At 42.3% G+C, this 19798-nt stretch overlaps 3 protein-coding genes across 10 annotated transcripts in view; 2 read left to right on the forward strand and 1 right to left on the reverse strand.

Annotated features, from left to right (window-relative positions):
- Positions 1–70: 70 nt before the first annotated feature.
- On the reverse strand, positions 71–9629 carry SETD4 (SET domain containing 4). Of its 4 annotated transcripts, none has more exons than XR_011905459.1 (12): positions 9525–9629; positions 8979–9091; positions 8552–8650; positions 8023–8118; positions 7143–7180; positions 6585–6673; positions 5492–5921; positions 4560–4734; positions 3994–4075; positions 3548–3695; positions 2449–2572; positions 102–1379 (listed from the first exon to the last, which is right to left on the reverse strand). XR_011905459.1 is itself a non-coding variant. In XM_072351532.1 (12 exons), the coding sequence occupies exons 3-12, from the start codon at positions 8619–8621 to the stop codon at positions 1245–1247; spliced, it is 1320 nt and encodes a 439-aa protein (XP_072207633.1). In that variant the 5' UTR covers positions 8622–8650; positions 8979–9091; positions 9525–9629; the 3' UTR covers positions 102–1244. The 4 variants fall into 4 exon arrangements, 3 of the variants coding, with proteins under 3 accessions (XP_072207641.1, XP_072207633.1, XP_072207650.1); XM_072351532.1 differs by having other exon boundaries at positions 3548–3628; XM_072351549.1 differs by lacking the exon at positions 9525–9629 and adding an exon at positions 9184–9287 and having other exon boundaries at positions 3548–3628.
- On the forward strand, positions 9400–15914 carry CBR1 (carbonyl reductase 1). 2 transcript variants are annotated; one of them, XM_072351575.1, is made up of 4 exons: positions 9400–9701; positions 10447–10766; positions 13850–13957; positions 14663–15914. In XM_072351575.1, the coding sequence occupies exons 2-4, from the start codon at positions 10481–10483 to the stop codon at positions 15097–15099; spliced, it is 831 nt and encodes a 276-aa protein (XP_072207676.1). In that variant the 5' UTR covers positions 9400–9701; positions 10447–10480; the 3' UTR covers positions 15100–15914. The 2 variants fall into 2 exon arrangements, with proteins under 2 accessions (XP_072207676.1, XP_072207671.1); XM_072351570.1 differs by having other exon boundaries at positions 9609–9717.
- A 2118-nt stretch (positions 15915–18032) lies between these two features.
- DOP1B (DOP1 leucine zipper like protein B) overlaps positions 18033–19798 on the forward strand; it is a 44374-nt gene continuing 42608 nt past the window's right edge. For all 4 annotated transcript variants that reach the window (XM_072330534.1, XM_072330556.1, XM_072330550.1 and 1 more), the window contains exon 1: positions 18033–18386. The gene's annotated coding sequence lies outside the window, so the exon portion shown is untranslated. The remainder of the gene's footprint in view (positions 18387–19798) is intronic.

Consider the following 19798-nt stretch of genomic DNA (forward strand, 5'->3'; position numbering starts at 1 on the left):
CAGTAACATTTGTTCACAATGAATGTTCACAAAGAAACTCAGAAAGTGCATTTATGCGAGCTTATTTCTTAACAGTTTTCACTTACTGCATTTTTTTCTTTAAATGATATTAGCCAGAATGCCTTTATTGCCATATATTATTTCATTGGTTTAAAAAATAGATAACAGTCTTGTAAAAAAACCCATATAATTACAAAAATAAATATTCTCTAAAAGCACAGTTCTTTAAAAAGCCTAAAAGTATTAATGAAAAACTACAAAATGAGAATCCCCACACAAGGGGAAATATTTACAATACAACAACCATTACAGAGTTTACAACGCTTAGACACAGATCCTGTTTGGAAACACCCTTAAAAGAAGCTTCCTTGAGACCCTGAGCTCCTTGTTTAGGCTCAACTAATAGAAAGGCAGCTTATGAGAAAATCCCCTTGAAGGCAAGATTAAAACATCTGTCAGTGTCATCACCAGAAATGACAGAAAATAGTATGAAATGCCTGGGTGGGCTTCCAAATAAGAAACAGTGTTCAAACTGATACATCCTTTCTGTTCTCATTTCCAGCAGGAGGAGTCAGAACAAAACCAAGTGAGTCTGGAGGAAGCACTGAGAGTAAAGGAAAGAATTCCCCTTTCCCTAAGTTCAATAAACATAAACTGAAACTGTGCACGGAACAATCTGGCATCAGTCACAAAAGGGCTGATGGCAATCTCAGTTCTAGCCCACATTTATTGCTCCCATAATGAATTGATACTATGTGAACTACTTATTCTTGGGCACATGCACATATATCAGGGAAAGGATAAAGGATTAGTTCTAGGTATTCCCTCTCTGTCAAGTGCCAGAACTCAAAATACATGCTGAGGAGCGTCTGCCTGACCCTCTGATCCATGCCTCTGCCCCACAGGCATGGATCAGAGAGTCTGACTACTGGAGTCCCCAGTCCTAGAGCTGCTCAAATTACCCCATAAGATGTTTTGCTCAAAGCAATCATGATTTGAATGAGATGTGATGAAAGCTGCCTATGCTCCTCCCTACCCCTTGGGCTAACCTTTTATTTAATGAAGAATCAACAAAGAACAAAATAAGCCTCTCGTGCCCACGTGATCCTGTAAACTAAGCTGGGCATTTTATGATGACTTTTATGTTATTCTTTGCTGCCCAGGTCCATTAAAACAGTTGATCAAGGCATGTCCATAGCAAATGAGATCCAGTCAGCCGCAGTTATCACACATCTCCAGGTGGATCAAATTGTCGTCATGTTCAAGTTGCAAAGAATCTCTGCTGATTTTTGCAGTATTTTCAGATCTTCCAAGCGTAGCGTTTCTACCAAAGTCAGCTGTTGTTTGAGGTTCTCTTTGTCCCTCTTCATCTGGGAAATCTGGAGTTTATACAAATGGAATGAAATTATTCTAAATTCCAATTATTTAATATAGGACACGAACAGAAACTTTGTGGAAAGCTCACCTACCGTTGAGATCCCATGTAACTATGTCAAAATACAGAGTGTATCTTTATGTAAAAGTTGTTTTTGGGGGAAAAAAATGAAACAATCATCACGTGGATAGGAAGCACACCAAAAAGGAGAGAAAGGGAAATGCAACAAGGAAGGTCTGCATAGGTCTACGTTTTCTTTTAAGAGGTAATTTCAACAAATATATTAATACTGCAGGTACAGAAATGTTAAACATGATTCACTTGTTTACAGTGTTTTGTAATGTCCTGATGTTTTAGTGTTGCTGAGCAGCGCTCTACGGAGCCAAGGATGTTTCAGATTTTCAGCTTCTCATACTGTCCTGCCTGTCCTGTCAGCAAATGGGTTGGGGGGAGTACAATTAGCTGGGAGGCGACAGCACCAAGACAGCAGACCTAAACTGGCCAAAGGGATATTCCACACCATATGATATAATACGATAAAAAATAAAGAACTGAGGGCAGTTGGCCAGGGGGCTGCCATTGCTTGAGGACTGGATGGGCAGTGAGCAGCAGATGGCGAGCAATTGCTTTGCACATCACTTGTTTTGCAAATGTATAGATATATTTATATGTAATTACTATCGTTACTGTTATTTCTCTCTTCCTTTTCTGTCTTAGTAAATTGTTTTTATCTTAACCTGTGAGTTTTATTTGTTTTTTTTTTTACAGTTCTCTCCCCTAATCCACTGGGAGGTGGGGGGCGTCGGGGAAAGGCTGTCTGGTATTTAGCTCCTTCCTGGGTTAAACCACAACACATGTAAGCTCTGTAACATGGTTTGTTTCTCTGCTGTAGCCACGAGTTCTGCTGAGTAATTAATTTAGGGGTGTCAGTAACCCTGGTAACAAACCCTATACCACCCCAGTGAAGTCAATTACCCCCATTACTCCATTCTCAACCCTGAAAAGTACACTGCTGTACATTTATGCTAGGGATAGAAAATATCTCAGCTACCTGGATCTTCTAGCCAAATTACCTGCAGAAGGACATGCTGTGTCTCCTCTGTTAAAAAATGACATATCTTTGTTGTTATATTCAAAGCCTGCTGTTCATTTCTGGTTGAAATTACATCGCCAAGTAGTGCTCTCCTCCAGCAAGTACTAGAAGCAAAATGTTTGAACAACACATTATCACTTGCTGTATTCCATAACTGAATAATAAACATGTGGTTGTATTAAGAATAACATCATTGGCATAAAGAAATGCAGGTTAACATATCTGAAAAAGGCACAGAAGATACAAACAAGAGAAAAAGAAGATGGAAGGGTCCGGAGCAGCAATTCCAGTCCTCCAAGCTTACCCTTTTGGATAAAGTCACAGTCTGCACTTGGGCCAATGCTTTACTGCTCTGGCATGCAGCCACCAACTTCAACAGCACCAGTTAGGAGTGCAAACTGTCCTCTTAGAGCTTAATAGCACAGCTTCTGCTACACTTCACATATTGAGATATTTTATGGGCCTAAAATTGGTGTAGCTGGGATTTATTTTTAATTCTTATAACCAACTTATTTCACTCATCAATCAATCTCTGAAGGACAAACAGTTATCAAAATCAAAACCAAGAAGTAAACATTGTGGGTTTTTTTTTCCTATTAATCCTACTTAAGGCAAATTTGTCAATTGGAACAAATGAACAAAACTGCACTGATAGCCACTGGAGATGAATTTCAACAACATTTTTGGCCCAAAAATTTCAGAAGCAGTCTGTGGAACACATGTCAGAGAAATCAAGCAAGGTTGATAGCATTTAAAAGAAGTTCTATCAAATCAACAGAAAGATTGTCCGCTGTCAGAATCTTAAAGAAACATTTGGTTCCTGAAACAGAAAGGGAAAACAATGGGCTGTGTATAGCACTTAATACAAGAAAGTCAAAGATCAAAGCAACAAATAAGCAATGACTTTACAATACATCCTTTTCTCTGACTTTCTTCTTTTCCCTTCCCATACTGAGTCAGCAAGATTGATAAAGGAGATCCAGAACAATTGCTCCCAGCATCTCACAGGCAGCATAGAACAAATAAAGAAAAATGAAACATGCACATTATTTGAATATTCTAAAAGTACTGAAACTTACAATTCATCTCCTCCAAGACTTAACACCTTGAGGGCTGTAAGAAGTCTCCAAGATGGTCCATCCCATCCAAAGGTCAAGTTTCTAAAAAGTCAGAAGTGCTGAGATACAGAAAGTACAGGGTGTCTTCTGCAACCTGACAGCTTTCTTCCTGGCAGTTATCAACAAGAGAACACCTACTCTTCAGAACTAGAAGATTCATTGACTGACCTTACTTTGCTACTGTCCACAGTTAGAAGGAAGACAGGCTGGACAATGAAGCCTATCTCACACTTTGATATTGTTATTTACCACTCACGTGTTCTCTCACAAGAAGCAAGCAAACCAGTTTGATACATAAAAATGACTTTATGGTGGATTTTGATATCAGAAGCAAAAGTTGACTCCCAGAAAAAAATGAAGAGTAAAAAAGAAAGCTCACTTAGAAACAAATAACTTCAGATACCTACTCTAATAAATCATGATCCTTCAGTATGGAAAGTTTTGCATTTTTCTGCTTGTCCAGTGGTGGGAAAAATTTTAGGAGAGTATCTGCATAAAAACAAATTTAAACACTTATGCAAACCATATGCAGATGAAACCACAACTCTCAATTCTGAAATGACATTTCATCTGTATTTGTCCATTAGCTAAATGAGAAAAGTGCTAAATCTGGGGGAACTTTAACATAATCAAAATATATTTGGGAGGTGCTCACTATTTCTCAAAAGCAATCAGCAACTTGCAGAACTGTATCCTTATAATGAAAATTAAGACTAACATAATACCTCCAATTTAAAACCTTAAATCCTATGCAGATCAAAGTGAGCTCTATTCCAGTTCTTAGAAATACACATAAATATTTTGATAAAAAGAACAAAATGCCTTAATATGCATTGTGCATAAATGTACATGCAAGCATGTGAAGTTCTTCACTATCCTTTAGCTGTCCGTGTGTCTAACCACACCTCCTATTGAAGAAGCTCTGCTCTCTACTGTTGTACCTTTCATTGTTAAGTCAATCAATAAATCCAACCTGATGAGACACAAACGCTGCTATGAGGGTTATCAGTGGCAACAAATCCATATTCTAGTAGCAGTCGCTGATTGTCATGAGGCCCATAGCAGATAAATACTTCTTCATACTTCTTGCATTGTGAATTTGTCTGAATTTCATAGCTTCTTGACTGTTCATTAAATGCAGCCTTTACCTATGATTAATAAAAATAAAATGTTTTACTTGCAGCAGGAAGACAGGGCAAACAGGAATCAGATCTCTAATATTAAAATCCAACAGAATTAAGTACTTCTCTAATACTGCAACATCAGGGTGCAAACAAGTATTTTAGACGTCTGAAAAGGTAATATATTTGCATAACTGCACACTAGGATTACTCTAAAAAATATGAGTGTGAAGAATGAAAATCAAAACCTTAGTGTGAAGAATATGCCATCCACTCTGTGGACTTACTTATTACAGAACCCCCAAACCTGCAAATAAATCCAGACTGTGCTGTCCCAGAAATATGCTGGCACACAGAGTTCCATCCCTGTTATCAGGTGGAGCTGCTCTATACACTTTCCTAAGACTACCCAGATGCTTCAAGCCAGAGGTGAAGTAACACAAGGACTGTGTGACACAAGATTTGTCTGAGGAGTTGAACCCATGGAAAGAGAAGGGTAGGGTTATATCTGTGGATGGGTTCTTCCCAAAAGTTAACCTGGAAGCAGATTGCATCCAATCACTGTAGGCTTTCTCTGTACCTCTGCTTTACTGAACAACAGCCTCCAGGGTATATATGAATCATGCATCCTCAGCTTGCAGGTGTCCTCCAGATAGACAATTTCTTCACTATAAGATCTCTTACTGACCTCCAGACACTCCTAATCTATCACATAAATGTATACTGTATTGAGATAGCACACTCGTATATCAAGAAATTACGTGATCTATTTTCAGTCTCTTACCTGAACATTTGGACTGTGGTTTAGCAAATCTAAATATGGTGCCAATGCATAAACATCTGGCTCAAGAGAAAAGCATTCCCTCTGGGAATGTTTCATGTATATTGTTCTGGTATTAATAGTGCACCAAGCCCACTCCAGGGCACTGTAGTTAAAAATAGTTGCCGTGTTCTCAGCAAATAAAGATTGCAGAGAAGAGAAAAAAGCCTTGGAAGACATGTACAACTCATGGACTGTTGTTCTCTGCTCCTGGGCCTGCTTCCGTAAAGGTTCGGGAAGAAGTTGTACCACATCTTGCTCCAAACAAACTGGGCAAGTATACATCTTGGGTAAAACATCAAGATACGGTTTCCACTGAGACTTCTCACCAGCGTGCTTCTCTGCTATTAAAAACGTGCACAGCGCTATCAAAGGAGATACAGGAGGCTTCCATCTATTAAAAAGAAAAATTAAATAAAGCAGATATACAGAAGTGAAACAGGAAGTGGATGCAATAGTATTTTATCTCTTTTTTAGTTTTTTAAAAGGTTGTAAATAGCTTATATTTTAAACTTCTTTGTAGTTAATCTCCAAGTCCTTTTGATGATTTCAAAGGGGCTTTTGACTCAATTTTACTGAAAAGCAATAAAAACTGGTTTGTGGTACAAATTTCAGGTTCACCTCTTGGGTTTTCTTTCTGCCAGCTTTTTTTAGGCCACATAACAAGTACTCAGCATCCAGCACAGGCTGGGTTCTGCATTTTCTAAAAGACTGCGTTCATGTGACTGCTTTTCAGCCTCATTTTATTCTCCTTCTCTTACTGAAGGGTATTTTGTCATTCCCAAGAAGCCACTCATAACTGACATTTAGGTCTGAGTTGGATCTAGAAACAGGAAGCATTCAAACCTGTACCATCCCTCCAAATCTGTACTCAAATCTCACTTCCTGAACATTCTGAATGCATGGAAGTTCACAATAAATGCTCACAAGTTAGGGCAAGCAGTTACGTCCTACCACCACTTAGGATGATTCATCTACTAATTCACAATCCAGAGGAAAGGACAGCTGAAAAAGTCTTGTTTTCCTTTCTTGCCACAGAATGTCACTTTTCACTTACTTCATAATATATTCCCCTAAACAGCTGTTAAGGACAGTGCTGGTGGTGACTAAGCATTTTTCAGGCAATGAAATAACCAGTTCTCCTGCCTTTGAGGAAAACAGAAACAAAACAAAACAAAAATCTATGAATAATCAAACATACATATACAGAATAGTAAAGGTCAAGTATAAATGGCTATGTGATTTATAAAGAATGAGAGAGACATTCCCCAGAAAACATTAATTCCAGGAACCAATCAGATGGGATACTGAATTTAATGGAAACTAGCATCGCTTTATGACGGTCAAAGTCAAGGGAAGGAGGATGACTGCAATCAGTACAAACTTTCACCTGAAGAAAGTCAATTGTTCACAGAGAGTTTGGTGCCTGGCTACTCAGCTTCACCACTTGCTTTGTACTAAGATATATGAGGGTTGCTCCAAAAGTAATCCCTCCAGTTTTATCATGTTGGCCCATGATATCAGAGGTGGATATTGGTGGAATTTTGAGTTTCTTTGCTATAAAAGATATCAATGATTCTAGAGAAGCTCTTGCATTAGAATCAGTATTACTAACCTGAAGAGCTTTTGTTGTCATCAGTCCTCTTCCTGTACCTAAAGTAAGAACATGGAGGATGGTTAGAGTAAAATACAGGAGATAGTGGTAAACTGCAATAAACTAACAAGCCTCCAAGGAAAAAAATCTTAAAGAACATAAATATCCCATTCAAATAACAAAAAAGCAATAATAGAGTGTTCCAGATGTACATATCATTTGTTTTTTTCTCTGGTGGTCTCTTTCCTACTATTTTTCAGGACCTGGTGAAAGCCCTTCCCTTGCACCCCTGCAACAGTTGTTCTCCAGTTCTAGCAATTCTCACTTTCTGTTTCCCATTTTTTTCTTCAAACATATCTTTTAGATCACTGGTTCTTGTTATTGCTTTCAAGAGTTAACTCAACTTTACAATTTGTATTCCCAGTATTTTTCTCTGATTCGTACTACTCTCTCTGCTCTCCCCTTAATATTACAAAAAGCTTTGAAACACTACCTAATCAAAGAGAAAAAATACAAATAAATACATTTACTGCAAACAGTAGTAAGTGAATCCAACCTCTAAAATCATTTACTTGTCTGTTACACCAGGGCTGCTGAACAGGCATGGGAAAATAAGAGATAAAGAAATGATACCAAGGTTGGGTCCTAACACTGTAACCACTTAAAAGACAATAATCCCCTTCAAAACTTACACTTGGCACTTAAGGAGTATCTTTATACACAGTGAACAGTTCATGTTAAAAGACTTTCACATGCATTTGCAGAAAGTCTTTAGAGGACTAAGGGTAAGGGGTTCTTTTTCCTGATGCTAGGCATGTGTGAGACTCAAAACAGAAGTAGGAACCTTACATTCCTATAAGAATCAGATGTAAGTACCATCAGTCAATCATTAAAACATTACCCCAGAACTGTGCTGGCCTTAAACTACTGTCTCCAAATCCTCTGTCTTTGAGCCACTTCTTAAGTTGAATGTATTCCAGTTTGTGACTGCAGTTGACTAAAAATGAAAAAGAAGGGATGAATGCTATAATATCATATTTTAAAACAAAAGAAACAAAAAACATTGACTGTACATTCAGAAAAACTGAATTATGGACTTCTTAGCACAGTGTAATAGAATAGCAAGCAAGGCTCTCCTTGAACCAGTTTACAAAGCTGTGGGCCTCAGGGTACTGGGAGCTCTCAGAACTATAGGATTTATTCAACTTACTCAAGGGGCAAAGAATGTGAGAAGGCAGCAATACTTTCCACTACTCACAAAACAAAGCTCACAATATTCACCCTCCTCTGACTGGAACTGTAAATTAACACACACAGAAACTAACATTTGCAAAGGTTATTTTCAAAGCACAAAGATGTTTGTGAGACTATACGGTGATACTCAGACAACTGATTATGTTCTTATTTAGCATTACTTCCAAGGACAGTACCTCCATACATAAATCTCTGCAAGTGTTTTCTTCTTCTCTTTCGACTTGTCCGGCCTCTGCTTTTCTTCATACTAAGAAACCACTTTTTCCTTATTTAGACTGTATGAATTAAAATATATATGTATATTAAAAATTTCAAGCATTGCATGCGTCTTTTCATTTAATCAAAGAACCATTAAGGTTGGAAACGACCACTAAGATCACCCAGTCCATCCATCAGCCTACCCCCACCATGCCCACTGCCCCTGTCCCTCAGTGCCACATCCACACAGCTCTTGAACACCTCCATGGAAGGTGACTGCACCACCTCCCTGGGCAGCCTGTGCCACTGCAGCACTGCTCTTGCTGAGAAGAAATGTTTCCTAACATTATCCTGAACCTCCCCAGCACAACTCGAGGCCAATACCTCTCTTCCTGTCACTGTTACCTGGGAGAAGAGGCTGAATCCTGCCTTGCCAAAACTTCCTTTCAAATGGCTGTAAAGAGCAATGAGGTCTCCTCTGAGCCTGCTTTTCTTCAGACTGAACGATCCCTACAAGACTACAAGCAAAGCCATAAATGAATATGGGTGACAGGGGCGAGGGGAGAGGATAAGCCTATATCTGCAGCATCGTCTTGGCCAAGATACACACCTAACAGTCTACAGGAAATGGGATGTGGGTTCTTACGAACACATAACTAAAACTGTTCTCACACAGCAAATGTATTACAGTTAGAGAAGACTCCATAAATTGCCTCTGTCGTTTCTCTGAAAGTAACAAGAGCAGAAGAATCAGGGCATCTCATGACATAGAGAACACCCCCACGCAGCCCCATACCACAAGGCACAGTAACACCGCATGCTCGACAGCCGTACTGCCTCGGCCTGTCTGGCTACGACTGGGGAATCTTATCTCCCTCCAGCTCCCGATTGCCCCCAGAGAGAAACAGCACAAACAGCCACACGACACCCCCACCACCTCCTAAGACCCACCTAGCAAAGAGGAGGAATACACTCCAGCTACCGCTGCCGAGTCCGACCCGACCCGCCCCAGCCGCCGCGGGGGGCGGGGCCGACCGCCGCCATTTTAGATGTGCCCGCCTTCCCTCACGCTGCGTGCAGTCGCTGTTAGTCGGTCCTTTCCAGCGCTGAGCTGAGGAGTGGGGGAAGGTGCGTGGTGCTGGAGGTGGGTCGGGGAGGGCTGCAGCCCCTCGGGCACGCCCCAGTGGGGCTCTCTGGGTTTTGCAGCGGTGTGGTCTGTCCCTATGGCCCGTGGGGTGGGTAGCTGCCCTGGGGTGGTTTGTGGGGTGGCTTTCCAGCGAGTTGAGTGCTACCTGTGGGTCTTGGGCTGGCTTAGGTTTCTTCCTCGAGAGATGCCGTTTCAGGGTTGGTTGTGAGCCTGTTGGGAAGGGAAATGGCAATTAAGTCTAAAGTGAGCAGACCTAGTTCCTCACTCTTTACTGTGTCCTTGTTTATCATCTTGAATTACCACAGTGCTTGCACTGAACCAGCTGCCTGTCCTCACAAGAAAGAGATGGGTCTTCCTGTGAGGTGGATGTGCCAAGCTCACTCCTGTCAGCAGCTAACATAACACTACAGTGCAGTTATATGATGAACAAGGCTGGTTGTGTGTTCTGTAGAACATTGCCACCTAATGTGTTCCTTTGCCAAAGCCTCATGCTACTTCAGTAAATTAATGTGCACTTACAACATGGACTTGCATAACTCAAGTGGAATTCTGAATAGAACTTTTAAGGAGAAAAGAAAACTAGTTTAGATATAGGTTTTCAACCTTCTGAGTGTGAAACTTTGCCTGGCTGCCCGTGGCAGGGTGTGAAACTAGATGGTCTTTAAAGCCCTTTCCAACCCAACTCTCTCTATGATTCCCTGAAACTTTCCTCTTCACCATTTGCAGTGTCTGTTGCTTTGGCATTTATCCAGAGAAGACTATGTCCAGTGTGCCTGTGGCTGTGGTGACCGGTTCCAACAAAGGGATTGGATTTGCAATTGTGCGGGATCTGTGCAAGCAGTTCAAGGGGGATGTGTACCTTACTGCCCGAGACCCTGCCCGTGGCCAGGAAGCAGTGGCAAAGCTCCAGAAGGAAGGGCTGCATCCACACTTCCACCAGCTGGACATTGATGATCTGCAAAGTATTAGAGCCTTGCGAGACTTCCTAAAGGAGAAGTATGGAGGTCTGAATGTGTTGGTTAACAATGCAGGGATTGCTTTCAAAGGTAGGAATTGGGCTGTTTGCGATAGTCATATTAGTCATGCGTGGTATAAAGTTACATGGCAAAGTATAGTGTATGCAGCAAGGATTTCATAGAGCTATTTTATATGGAACTCCTAGGCTGTTTCTTGGCTGAGTAGGCTGCCTGCACAAGAAGGTAATATGAAATGACTCTTCCTCTGGCACCCATTAACTGTGTGTGTATGGATGCTTCCCAGGAGTATTTTATTTGCATCACATACAAAACATGAAAATTCTCCAGGTGTACAGTTGGGTTTGTTGTCTCAATCCTTTTGAGTTCCATCAGACCCATGAGAGCCCATTATCTGCATGAATGTCAGCCATGCTCTTCTGGGATATTGTTTTCTCTGTTCTGCAAGCTTCATACTTTGCTCTGTGTGTTACCTGCTTAAAGATTCAGGGTGGCAAATGGGAAACCTTTGGCCTGAGTGTTTTTGTTATCTTTATTTAACTTTCTCAGGTCAGTTGGTCACCAATAGAATGATTAACTAAATCTAACTGTGCTGAGCTGGAGTTAATCCTTCTATCTCCTGGGGGGGGTGCGAAAGCAGTAAAAGTGAGGAAGGCACAGCAGTTGTAAGGTAGAACAGTGCATTCTACATGTAGATGCTTATGAAAAATCATTGAAAATCAAGTTAGCTCCAGATGCAACAGATCACGAGCATGACTACTAGTTCATTTCTCTGCCAGTACAAACTTGCTCTTTCTGTGTCTTCTGGACTTTTTTAAAATCTCTTTGCCTGATTTCTAGCTAGGACATGTTACCCTGTTCAAGCACGGCATAAGTGTTCATTCACCTGCTTGCAGTGTGGGTTAAGGCAGCCTGTTAGATAGTATGGATCAAACCTCACTTGCTGCTTGTATAATGGGAATGTAGCAGTGTTCTGAAGTCCAGTCAGCTGCCATATTTTGTTTGGTACTCTGTATGATAATACAGTGGCTTGGGTTGAAGTGAACCTCAAAGCTCACCCAGCCTCAACCCCTTGCTGTGGGTGAGACTGCTGCTCAGCAGCTCAGGCTGACTAGGGACCCATTCAACCTGGCATTGAACACCCACAAGGATGGAGCATCCAGAGCTTCTTCTGGCAGCTGGTGCTTCACTACTCTCTCAGTGAAAACGTTCCCTGATATCTAATCTAAATGTCTCCTTGTTTATATTAATCATCAGCCCAATAGAGAGCAGCTGTTACTATAATTGAGTGCATCCTGAACTGCGGATAAATAGGTGCTAAAATCTTACAGCAGGGGTTAGAAAACTTTTATCTCAATCCAAGTATATCATGCAAAAACCTTGCAGGTACTCAGAACAGCATGTCTTTAACTCATAATGAGATTCTTAGCTCAGCCTGCTGGTGTTTGTGGGTTTGAACTGGACTGGGCTATAACTTAAGTGCAGTGTATGTTGTTGCTGATTTCACAGCAACTTGGCCTTCACCAGGTTGACAGCACTGTGGTAAGATCTGCTGTAGCTCATGTGAGGTACCTTAAACTTATTGTTGTGTACTCACTTAACAGATAAATCATAGCTGCATTTAGGTTGTAGAAAACCCTTAAGGTCGTCAAGTCCAACCATCAACTATTACCAAGGCCACCACTAAACCATAGCCTTAAGTGCCATGTCTACAAGTACGTACAGACTGCATAAGCAGTGAAGTTTCTGTTGCTTTCCTTGTAACATCATAGACTTTTTTTTTTCAGTGTAGTTGTTTCCAGTTGCTCTGCCTTGACTTCATGCTTACAGCTTACTGTAGTGAGTCAGCAGTAGGTCATACGGCTGAGAACTGTGATAGAGGAGCTGTTGTGTTAAGTAGTACAGAGGGTAGAGGGATTAACACCTGTGTAATCACTGCTATGCTTATCTCATATTTTAGCGTTTATACTGAAGTTTGGCTTATTAGGTTTTTGCTGACACCCCAGAAGTTATGCTGTCTTTATTGTAGTTCTGTTTGTTATTGCTGTTAAAGATTAATCACTTAATTGCTGGTTTTGTACTGTGCTACACATAGTCTGAAGTCCTTAGTTCCCTGAAAAAATGCCCCTTCATGAAATGAATATGTATGGACAAGCTTCTGTGACAGCAGTGATCTGCTGCTGCTTCTCCTTGGAATTTACATAGGACTGGACTATGGAGACAGGTGAAGACCTGCTTCATCTGCATACATGGCCTTTATCACTACTGAGATTGAGCCTGTAGCAGATCAGGAGGAGTACTGACACTTTGACTTATTTCCCTGCAAAGTAGCGGTTGCATAGCATATAGCTTACTGCTAGGCCAGGTTGTCAGCTGATGGCATGTCCTACCCTACTTTTGTTGGTGACAGGCTGTCAGTTCTGTCTGAAATTGCAGCATTAAGCAGACCACAGCACTGCACTTAAGACTACCTATGTCAGTTTCCAGCTCTTTCTTAACTGCTGTTTCCTATTCTTTTACTCCTGTCAGCTCAGGAGAATGATTTATGACACTTGTTTTTATCAGTAGGTTACTTAGTTGTTTTTTTTTTTAATGTGGTTTGTGTTTTTTCTTTTCCATTGTTGTTGTTTTTTGGTAGGGGAACTGCACCAAATATTATCATTGTATTCTTTTAGAATCTTCTACAGTGTGTGTGGCTGGTCTGACCAAGTGAAGAGAACCTGGGTGAGAACCCAAAAGATACTATGACAAATAAGTTAGGGCAGATAACAGCTTCCACAGCCTACTTTTGAATCTGAATGCTAGGGTAGTAGGCTAATTTCTACATCTTCAGTGTCAGTACCCTACATTCAACATCTCTTTCCCTTTTGATTGTCTCTCCCCACATACATCAGGTTAGTGACAAGGTGCCGTGTGTTTAAAAGGAGAGGTGTCCTCTCCTTTTAAGTGTGGTGACAGAGGCAGCCCATTCTCTTGAGCACTGGATGGGACCATGTAAGTCAGTGGATTGGTTGGGCAGCCATAAGATAAACTTCGAGGGTTTTCTGTTCGTATTTATACAGTAACTTCCTTTTTTCAACAGAAGTATAATTCTGATTTATTCTTTCTCTTTTTTTTCTTCCCCTCCTTTGCTACCACCACTTAAAAAATAAAAGTTAGTGACAGTACTCCGTTTGCAGTCCAAGCAGAGGTTACGCTGAAAACAAACTTTTTTGGGACCAGGAATATTTGCACAGAATTGTTGCCTCTTATGAAGCCTTATGGTAAGTATAACACAACAAGTAGAGGAATAGTTTTATGTCAATCTTGGTCCTTATGACAGGATTTTGCTATTTAATGTCTTGAAGCACATCTCCCAGCAAGGAACTATATTTGTTGTCTTAATTGTTGTGACCTAGCAAGGGGATAAAAAAGAGGGAAATGAACTACTTTGGTATAGATGAGTGAATTATTGATTCATCTGACTCATTCCTGTGTACTGAAATGCTAGGAGAGGAAAAGCTTACTGCAGTTTTGCATGCTGGGATCTGTACTCTGGAAACAAGCTGATAGTTCCAATGCATTAGCGACTGAATTGCTTTTGTTGAATTCTGCATTGTTCTGGCATGTGGGCTATATTTCAAAAGCTGTCAGAAAACTGGGATTATTTTCTGCTGCAACTTCAAGACTATATTCAACATCTGGCTGCCATTATTGAGAAAATCACCTACTATTCTGAATATGCCTATAGATTGTAACAGGCTGTTTCCTGGAAGCGTATCTGAAATTCAGTGTTGAGCTTTTGCAGATTCACACTTTATTTTTTGCAGTAAAACTCACTACAGATGCTGAACATAAAGTGAACCGTGATCAGTTGAGTTCACATAAAATACTTTGCAGGCATTTGTTGCAGTGAACACCCAGCTGTAGAGTAAGCAGACTTGAATTTTGGGTTTATTTAGTGTGTATAAATGTTCTCCTTTTAACAGGTAGAGTGGTGAATGTCTCTAGCATGGTAAGTGTCTCAGCTCTGGGAAACTGTAGCCAAGAACTGCAGAAGAAGTTCCGCAGCGACACAATCACTGAAGATGAATTAGTGGAGCTCATGAAAAAGTTTGTGGAAGATACTAAGAAAAGCGTGCATGAGAAAGAAGGCTGGCCAAATACTGCTTATGGGGTATCCAAAATCGGTGTCACAGTCTTGTCCAGGATTCAAGCCCGGATGTTAAATGAGAAAAGAAAAGGTGACCACATCCTTCTTAATGCCTGCTGTCCTGGATGGGTTAGAACAGACATGGCAGGTCCAAAGGCCCCTAAATCACCAGAGGAAGGAGCTGAGACTCCCGTTTACTTAGCACTTCTGCCTTCTGATGCTGATGGTCCTCACGGCCAGTTTGTTAGTGAGAAAACTGTTCGAACCTGGTAAACTTCACATCTGTGGACCCTTGCAAGTGGAAACATGGCTGCGGATTAACATGTGCCGTGATAGGAACATACACCTAGAATAGTCTTACCCTGTCCACTTTAGCACTGGGTCTTTTGTCTTTGTAGTGAGGGCTGCAGTTACTTCTCTAACATTTTGTCTGTAATATGGTACTTCCAGCTGTGTCTGTTGGCCTGTTTGCAGCATTGACTGGGTAGCCTGACTTGTGATTTGTGGGGGTGTTACCCTAATACAGAGGTGCCTGACCTTGTTTTAAGAGAGTTTAATCTTAGTGAAATCATTGCTAGCCCTTCTTTTTTTCCTTGTAAGAGAGCCTCTGTGATAGGGGGCTCATATGAGGAGACGGAGAGATGCCTTATGCTTTCTCTGTGCAATGGATCTTTTTGGGGGGACCATTGTTGCTTCTTAACATTGTATGGGATTTCTTAAATAGAGAGAGGGTTTTTCCTCAGAGCTACAGTCTGAGCAGTTGGGGTTGAGAGGAGATAAGCAGATCCAAAACTGAATCACTGTTGTGCAGATATTGCTTATTGTTATAGAGGGGAATCTGGTGAAAATAAAAATACCAATTATGTACCATTAATAGGGGAAAAATTACCTAGCTGGCATTATTATGTATGCAATATGATTACTTACAGACTTGTATTCATACAGCTGGCTTATTCTGATACTAAAAGTCAATGTTTGTTGAGACTATGCTTTTGTTTTCTGTATCCAAGTCTGTAATGGAAGCGTGTGATGTTTGGAACATATGGAGTATGAAATAAACTACAGAACTGGTATAGCAAACATCTGAACTTCTGCACAACTTTGGTTTCATTTATTGCACAACCTGAAGTCTTTGTACAAAGAACCCAGATTAAATGCTGTTATGGGATGGAAAGCACCACAATAATAGTGAGGTAGCAAAGTCTCTGGCTACAGCAGATAAGAATGAGCAGCTGAAGACACAATAATGAAAGAAAAGAGCTGCTTACATTTGGAAGGCCTCAGGTAGGCAGGGTTCTCCAGAGAGATCCCCTTGCCTTCAGTGCCAGGCCTTAAATGAGGTCTGGGAAGGAATGGATCCTGGCTCCATCCCTTCTGGTTAGTCAGGCACTTGAGATCCCCTGGGTTGGCCCTGCCTTCCCACCAGGTGCTCCATCACTGGTTCAGGCCATGACTTAGTGTTTCAGCCCTCTGTGTAGTGGAGAAAATGAACTAAGCATAATTATCACAGTTCAAAAAAAAAGTTAAAAGGTTCTTCAAGCAAAATGACAAATAGAGGAAGCAGTAATATTGGAGAACATTGTTTTAATAGTTGTTCATTGTGTTTCAAATGCCTTAACTTCATAAGGCAGAGCCATGAGGCAGCCACTGGTTAGAGTGAGTAACCAGTCGCTGCTGGTAGGAGTGAGGAGGGTCTTGGTGTCACACTCAGGCCTCTTGACCTCCATAATGTTCTGGTTTCAGCACTTATTCTTTTTTAAGGAGAAAAGTGTAAGGCTATTGTAGTAGTCCATCAGAAATGCCATTTTCATAGTGATTGATTATAATACAGATAGAAAGAACAGAGGAGAACCCTTTACAGTCTTTCAGTTGAGTGGTGCTATACTTGAGGAACGAGAAGCCCAAAAGTGGCTGTTCACAGGACCAGCCTGGGGCAGGGAGGAGCTTGCGCAAGAGATGCACACCCATCTCCTTGTGACAGCAGGACCGCATACTGGGAACAGAGCTGGGGCTGCGCGTGGCAGGCTTCCAGAGGAGGTCTGTTTGCCAAGAGCAGAATGAGAGGACAAGCTGTACAGTGTGCCTGGCAGGCTGAGTCTTTGGACAGGGCTTGCATTGTTCAACCGTAATTTATTTTTAAGGCTGCTTCCCTGCTTCTCTCCCATGTCTGTTATGTCTGAAGTGTTTTGTTGCATTCGGATTCTGGCACGCTTGCAGAGTGGTCATTGTATAAAGCTTACGGGCTGGGAAAAGGATGAAATAATGATCTGTTCTACTGTATGTAACCTCTACACGTGAATTGCTGTTTTTAAGCATGTCACTAGCGTTTTCACTTTGCAATTTATTAGCCAAAGAAAATGGCTGGCAATGCGGTGACTGTGGTGACATGGAACAGCAAAGAAACTGGGTTGGCATTTGTGAGAGCTCAGTGGAGGCACTTTGTTGGTGATGCCATGGCTTGTGCAGGAGCACTCAGGCAGCAGGAGCAAAACTTCAGGATTGGAAGCTGTATCTGCTTCTGTATCAGCTGGATATAAACAGTGCTGGTAGCAATGCAGTATTTTCCTAATTGAACTTTCTGAACTTGTTTATGTCTACAGATAATGTTAATTTAACCCAACTCTTATGGTAGCATGACCCAACATATAGACAGTCTTGACTTTGAGTGCTGTGGAGTTCCTCTCAGGCTAAAAATACATCAAGAAAATGTAAGTTTCTTACACTTAGTATTGCCTAAAATGTTTAATGAAGAACATCACTGAAATGCCAGTCTCACATTCGACATCTAAATTGTGAGGAATATTTCTAGTTTAAACAAACAGGCTGATGAGTGGAATACCACTTAAGTAGATTTTTCTACTAAGAACCCAAAAAGGGTAATGTGAACGTTCGTTAGATTGAAAAGCAGCCTGGCCACCTCCAGAGATGATTACATCAGTATGTCTATAACTCGGTCCAATTTGCAGAGCCAGGATTTAGGATGGACATTACTGCGGTAATGCTCAGAAGAAATCGATTTATGTCCTCATAACAGTTTGTTTTCTCATCGCAAACCTCACCTACTCACCCCGGCAGGTGGCACCCTGTCGCTGCGGGTTGGGCGAACAGCCGTAAGGGCGGCGGCCTCCCTGTTACCGCCAGGGGACGCGCGAAGCCCGGCCGCGGCGCTGGGCCGTGCCATCTTCCCGCGGGGGGGCGTCGTGGGTGAGCTGATGTGCCGCTCTCCGAGCCGGGCAGCTTGCCGTATGGGTGAAGCCGCGAGGGGACGTGGCTGGGCGGGACGGCCGGAGGCTGGCTCTGAGCTGGGTTGCGCCTGGATGCTGTCCGTCCCCTCCTCTTTTCCCCCCCGCGCTGCGTCCAATGGTATCGCCCAGCTGCCGACTGCAGCGCAGCCCGCCCGGAGCGGGAGGGGCTGTTGCTCGGTGGCAGGTTGGGTCGGGTTTTTTCGCTCCCTCTCGTTGCCATAGTGACTGCGGGCCGGACCGGGCCACGACCCCGCGACGCGTCGCCGCCGTCGTAAGCACTGCCAACAGCCCGGCGGGTCTACGGGGCGCTGTCAGGTACCGGCGGTGCGCGGGGTGGGAAGGGAGCGGCGAGGGGCTCCTGCGGCGGTCACCTGCAGGTCGGAGGGCGGTGCGGTGCCTCCCGCCTCTGAGCAGCTTCCTGCGGGAGGAGCCCGTGAAGGTCGCTGTCAGGTGCCGTGTGTGGGTTTTGGCGTTGCTGTGGGCTTTGCTCTAAGCAGCGTGGATGCTCAGTCCTGCTCACGACCAGGGGTGGGAATGGCTTCTAATGCAGTCCAGCAGTCCAACGATTCAGGCACTTGAAGGAGATTTGAGAAACGGGGCTTTTTGCATCTTCGCTGTGGTGGGTGAAAAATACCACAAAAACAGGCAAACAAGAGCACGTGTGGCCTTGCCATGAACTTAGAATCAATCGTGGAATCATAGGCCTGTGTGAGTTGGAAGGGGCCCTTTAAAGGTCATCTGGTCCAACTCCTCCGCAGTGAACAGGGACGCCTACAAGTAGATCATGATTTATTTATGTGTGTTTTTATCATAGAGATGTATCTAGGCTAGACAGCATCAGGTATTGTGTTAGCAGTGGCTGAGCCCTGCTGAATCCTGCCGTTAAGGGACGCAGGAGGGGCTCCAACATGCCTTTGAAATCCTGTGTCACTTTTGGGTGCATCTGCATTTTTATGTTTCTGAGTTTCCTATCAGAACCCCCTCTCAATGTAGTTATTATTTCCTGTTGAAGGATAATGCACGGTTCGGGTTTTCTTCTGGTGTTATTTTGTTTGTTTTAAGAATATAGAAGACTACTTTGACTTATTTTTGTGACGGAAAAGCAGGAAACTGACTGCAAATGTCTTTCAGAAGCGTGATACAATGTTATTACAGGACTATGCTAGCTTTCCATTGCCAGTGAGACAGCAAGGATGGACCTAAGCCTGGCATTCTGAAACCTAGACTTATGTCTAGGTGCTTGTTTTGGTATTAGCCAGCAGTACTATTATCATAGCTGCTAGAGGAGTGCAGATAAGGTTTCTTGTATGCACGGTACAACCAAGCCCATTTCCCATTGTTCTAAACCAGTTTTGGCTTGGTTGTGTTTTATCTGAACGTATTGCAGAACGTGAGGAAACCATGTCTGGAAAACTTGTTTTTCCACTCTGCAAAATAAATATGAATACGTTCTGGTGAAGTAAAGGAAGACTTGGATGCATGGCTTGTCACCTTTGCGCAACACCTTGAGCCTTTTACGTCAGCGTTTCCTGCTGGCAATTAGACATGTTGAGGTCTGAGGGATCCTTCTGGTAAGGGCTGGGAATCCCATTGAAGGGCCTCCTCTCAAGAGTCATATTTTGATATGAAATGTTTCACATTCCACTGCTACAGATAAGCTTTCAGAACACGGCACACAATGGCGAAAACTACTCGTGTCCCCCTGCTTGTCAGCATTCTGCATATTC

Source organism: Excalfactoria chinensis, chromosome 1 (assembly GCF_039878825.1).
Source record: "Excalfactoria chinensis isolate bCotChi1 chromosome 1, bCotChi1.hap2, whole genome shotgun sequence".
Taxonomy (NCBI): Eukaryota; Metazoa; Chordata; class Aves; order Galliformes; family Phasianidae; genus Excalfactoria; species Excalfactoria chinensis.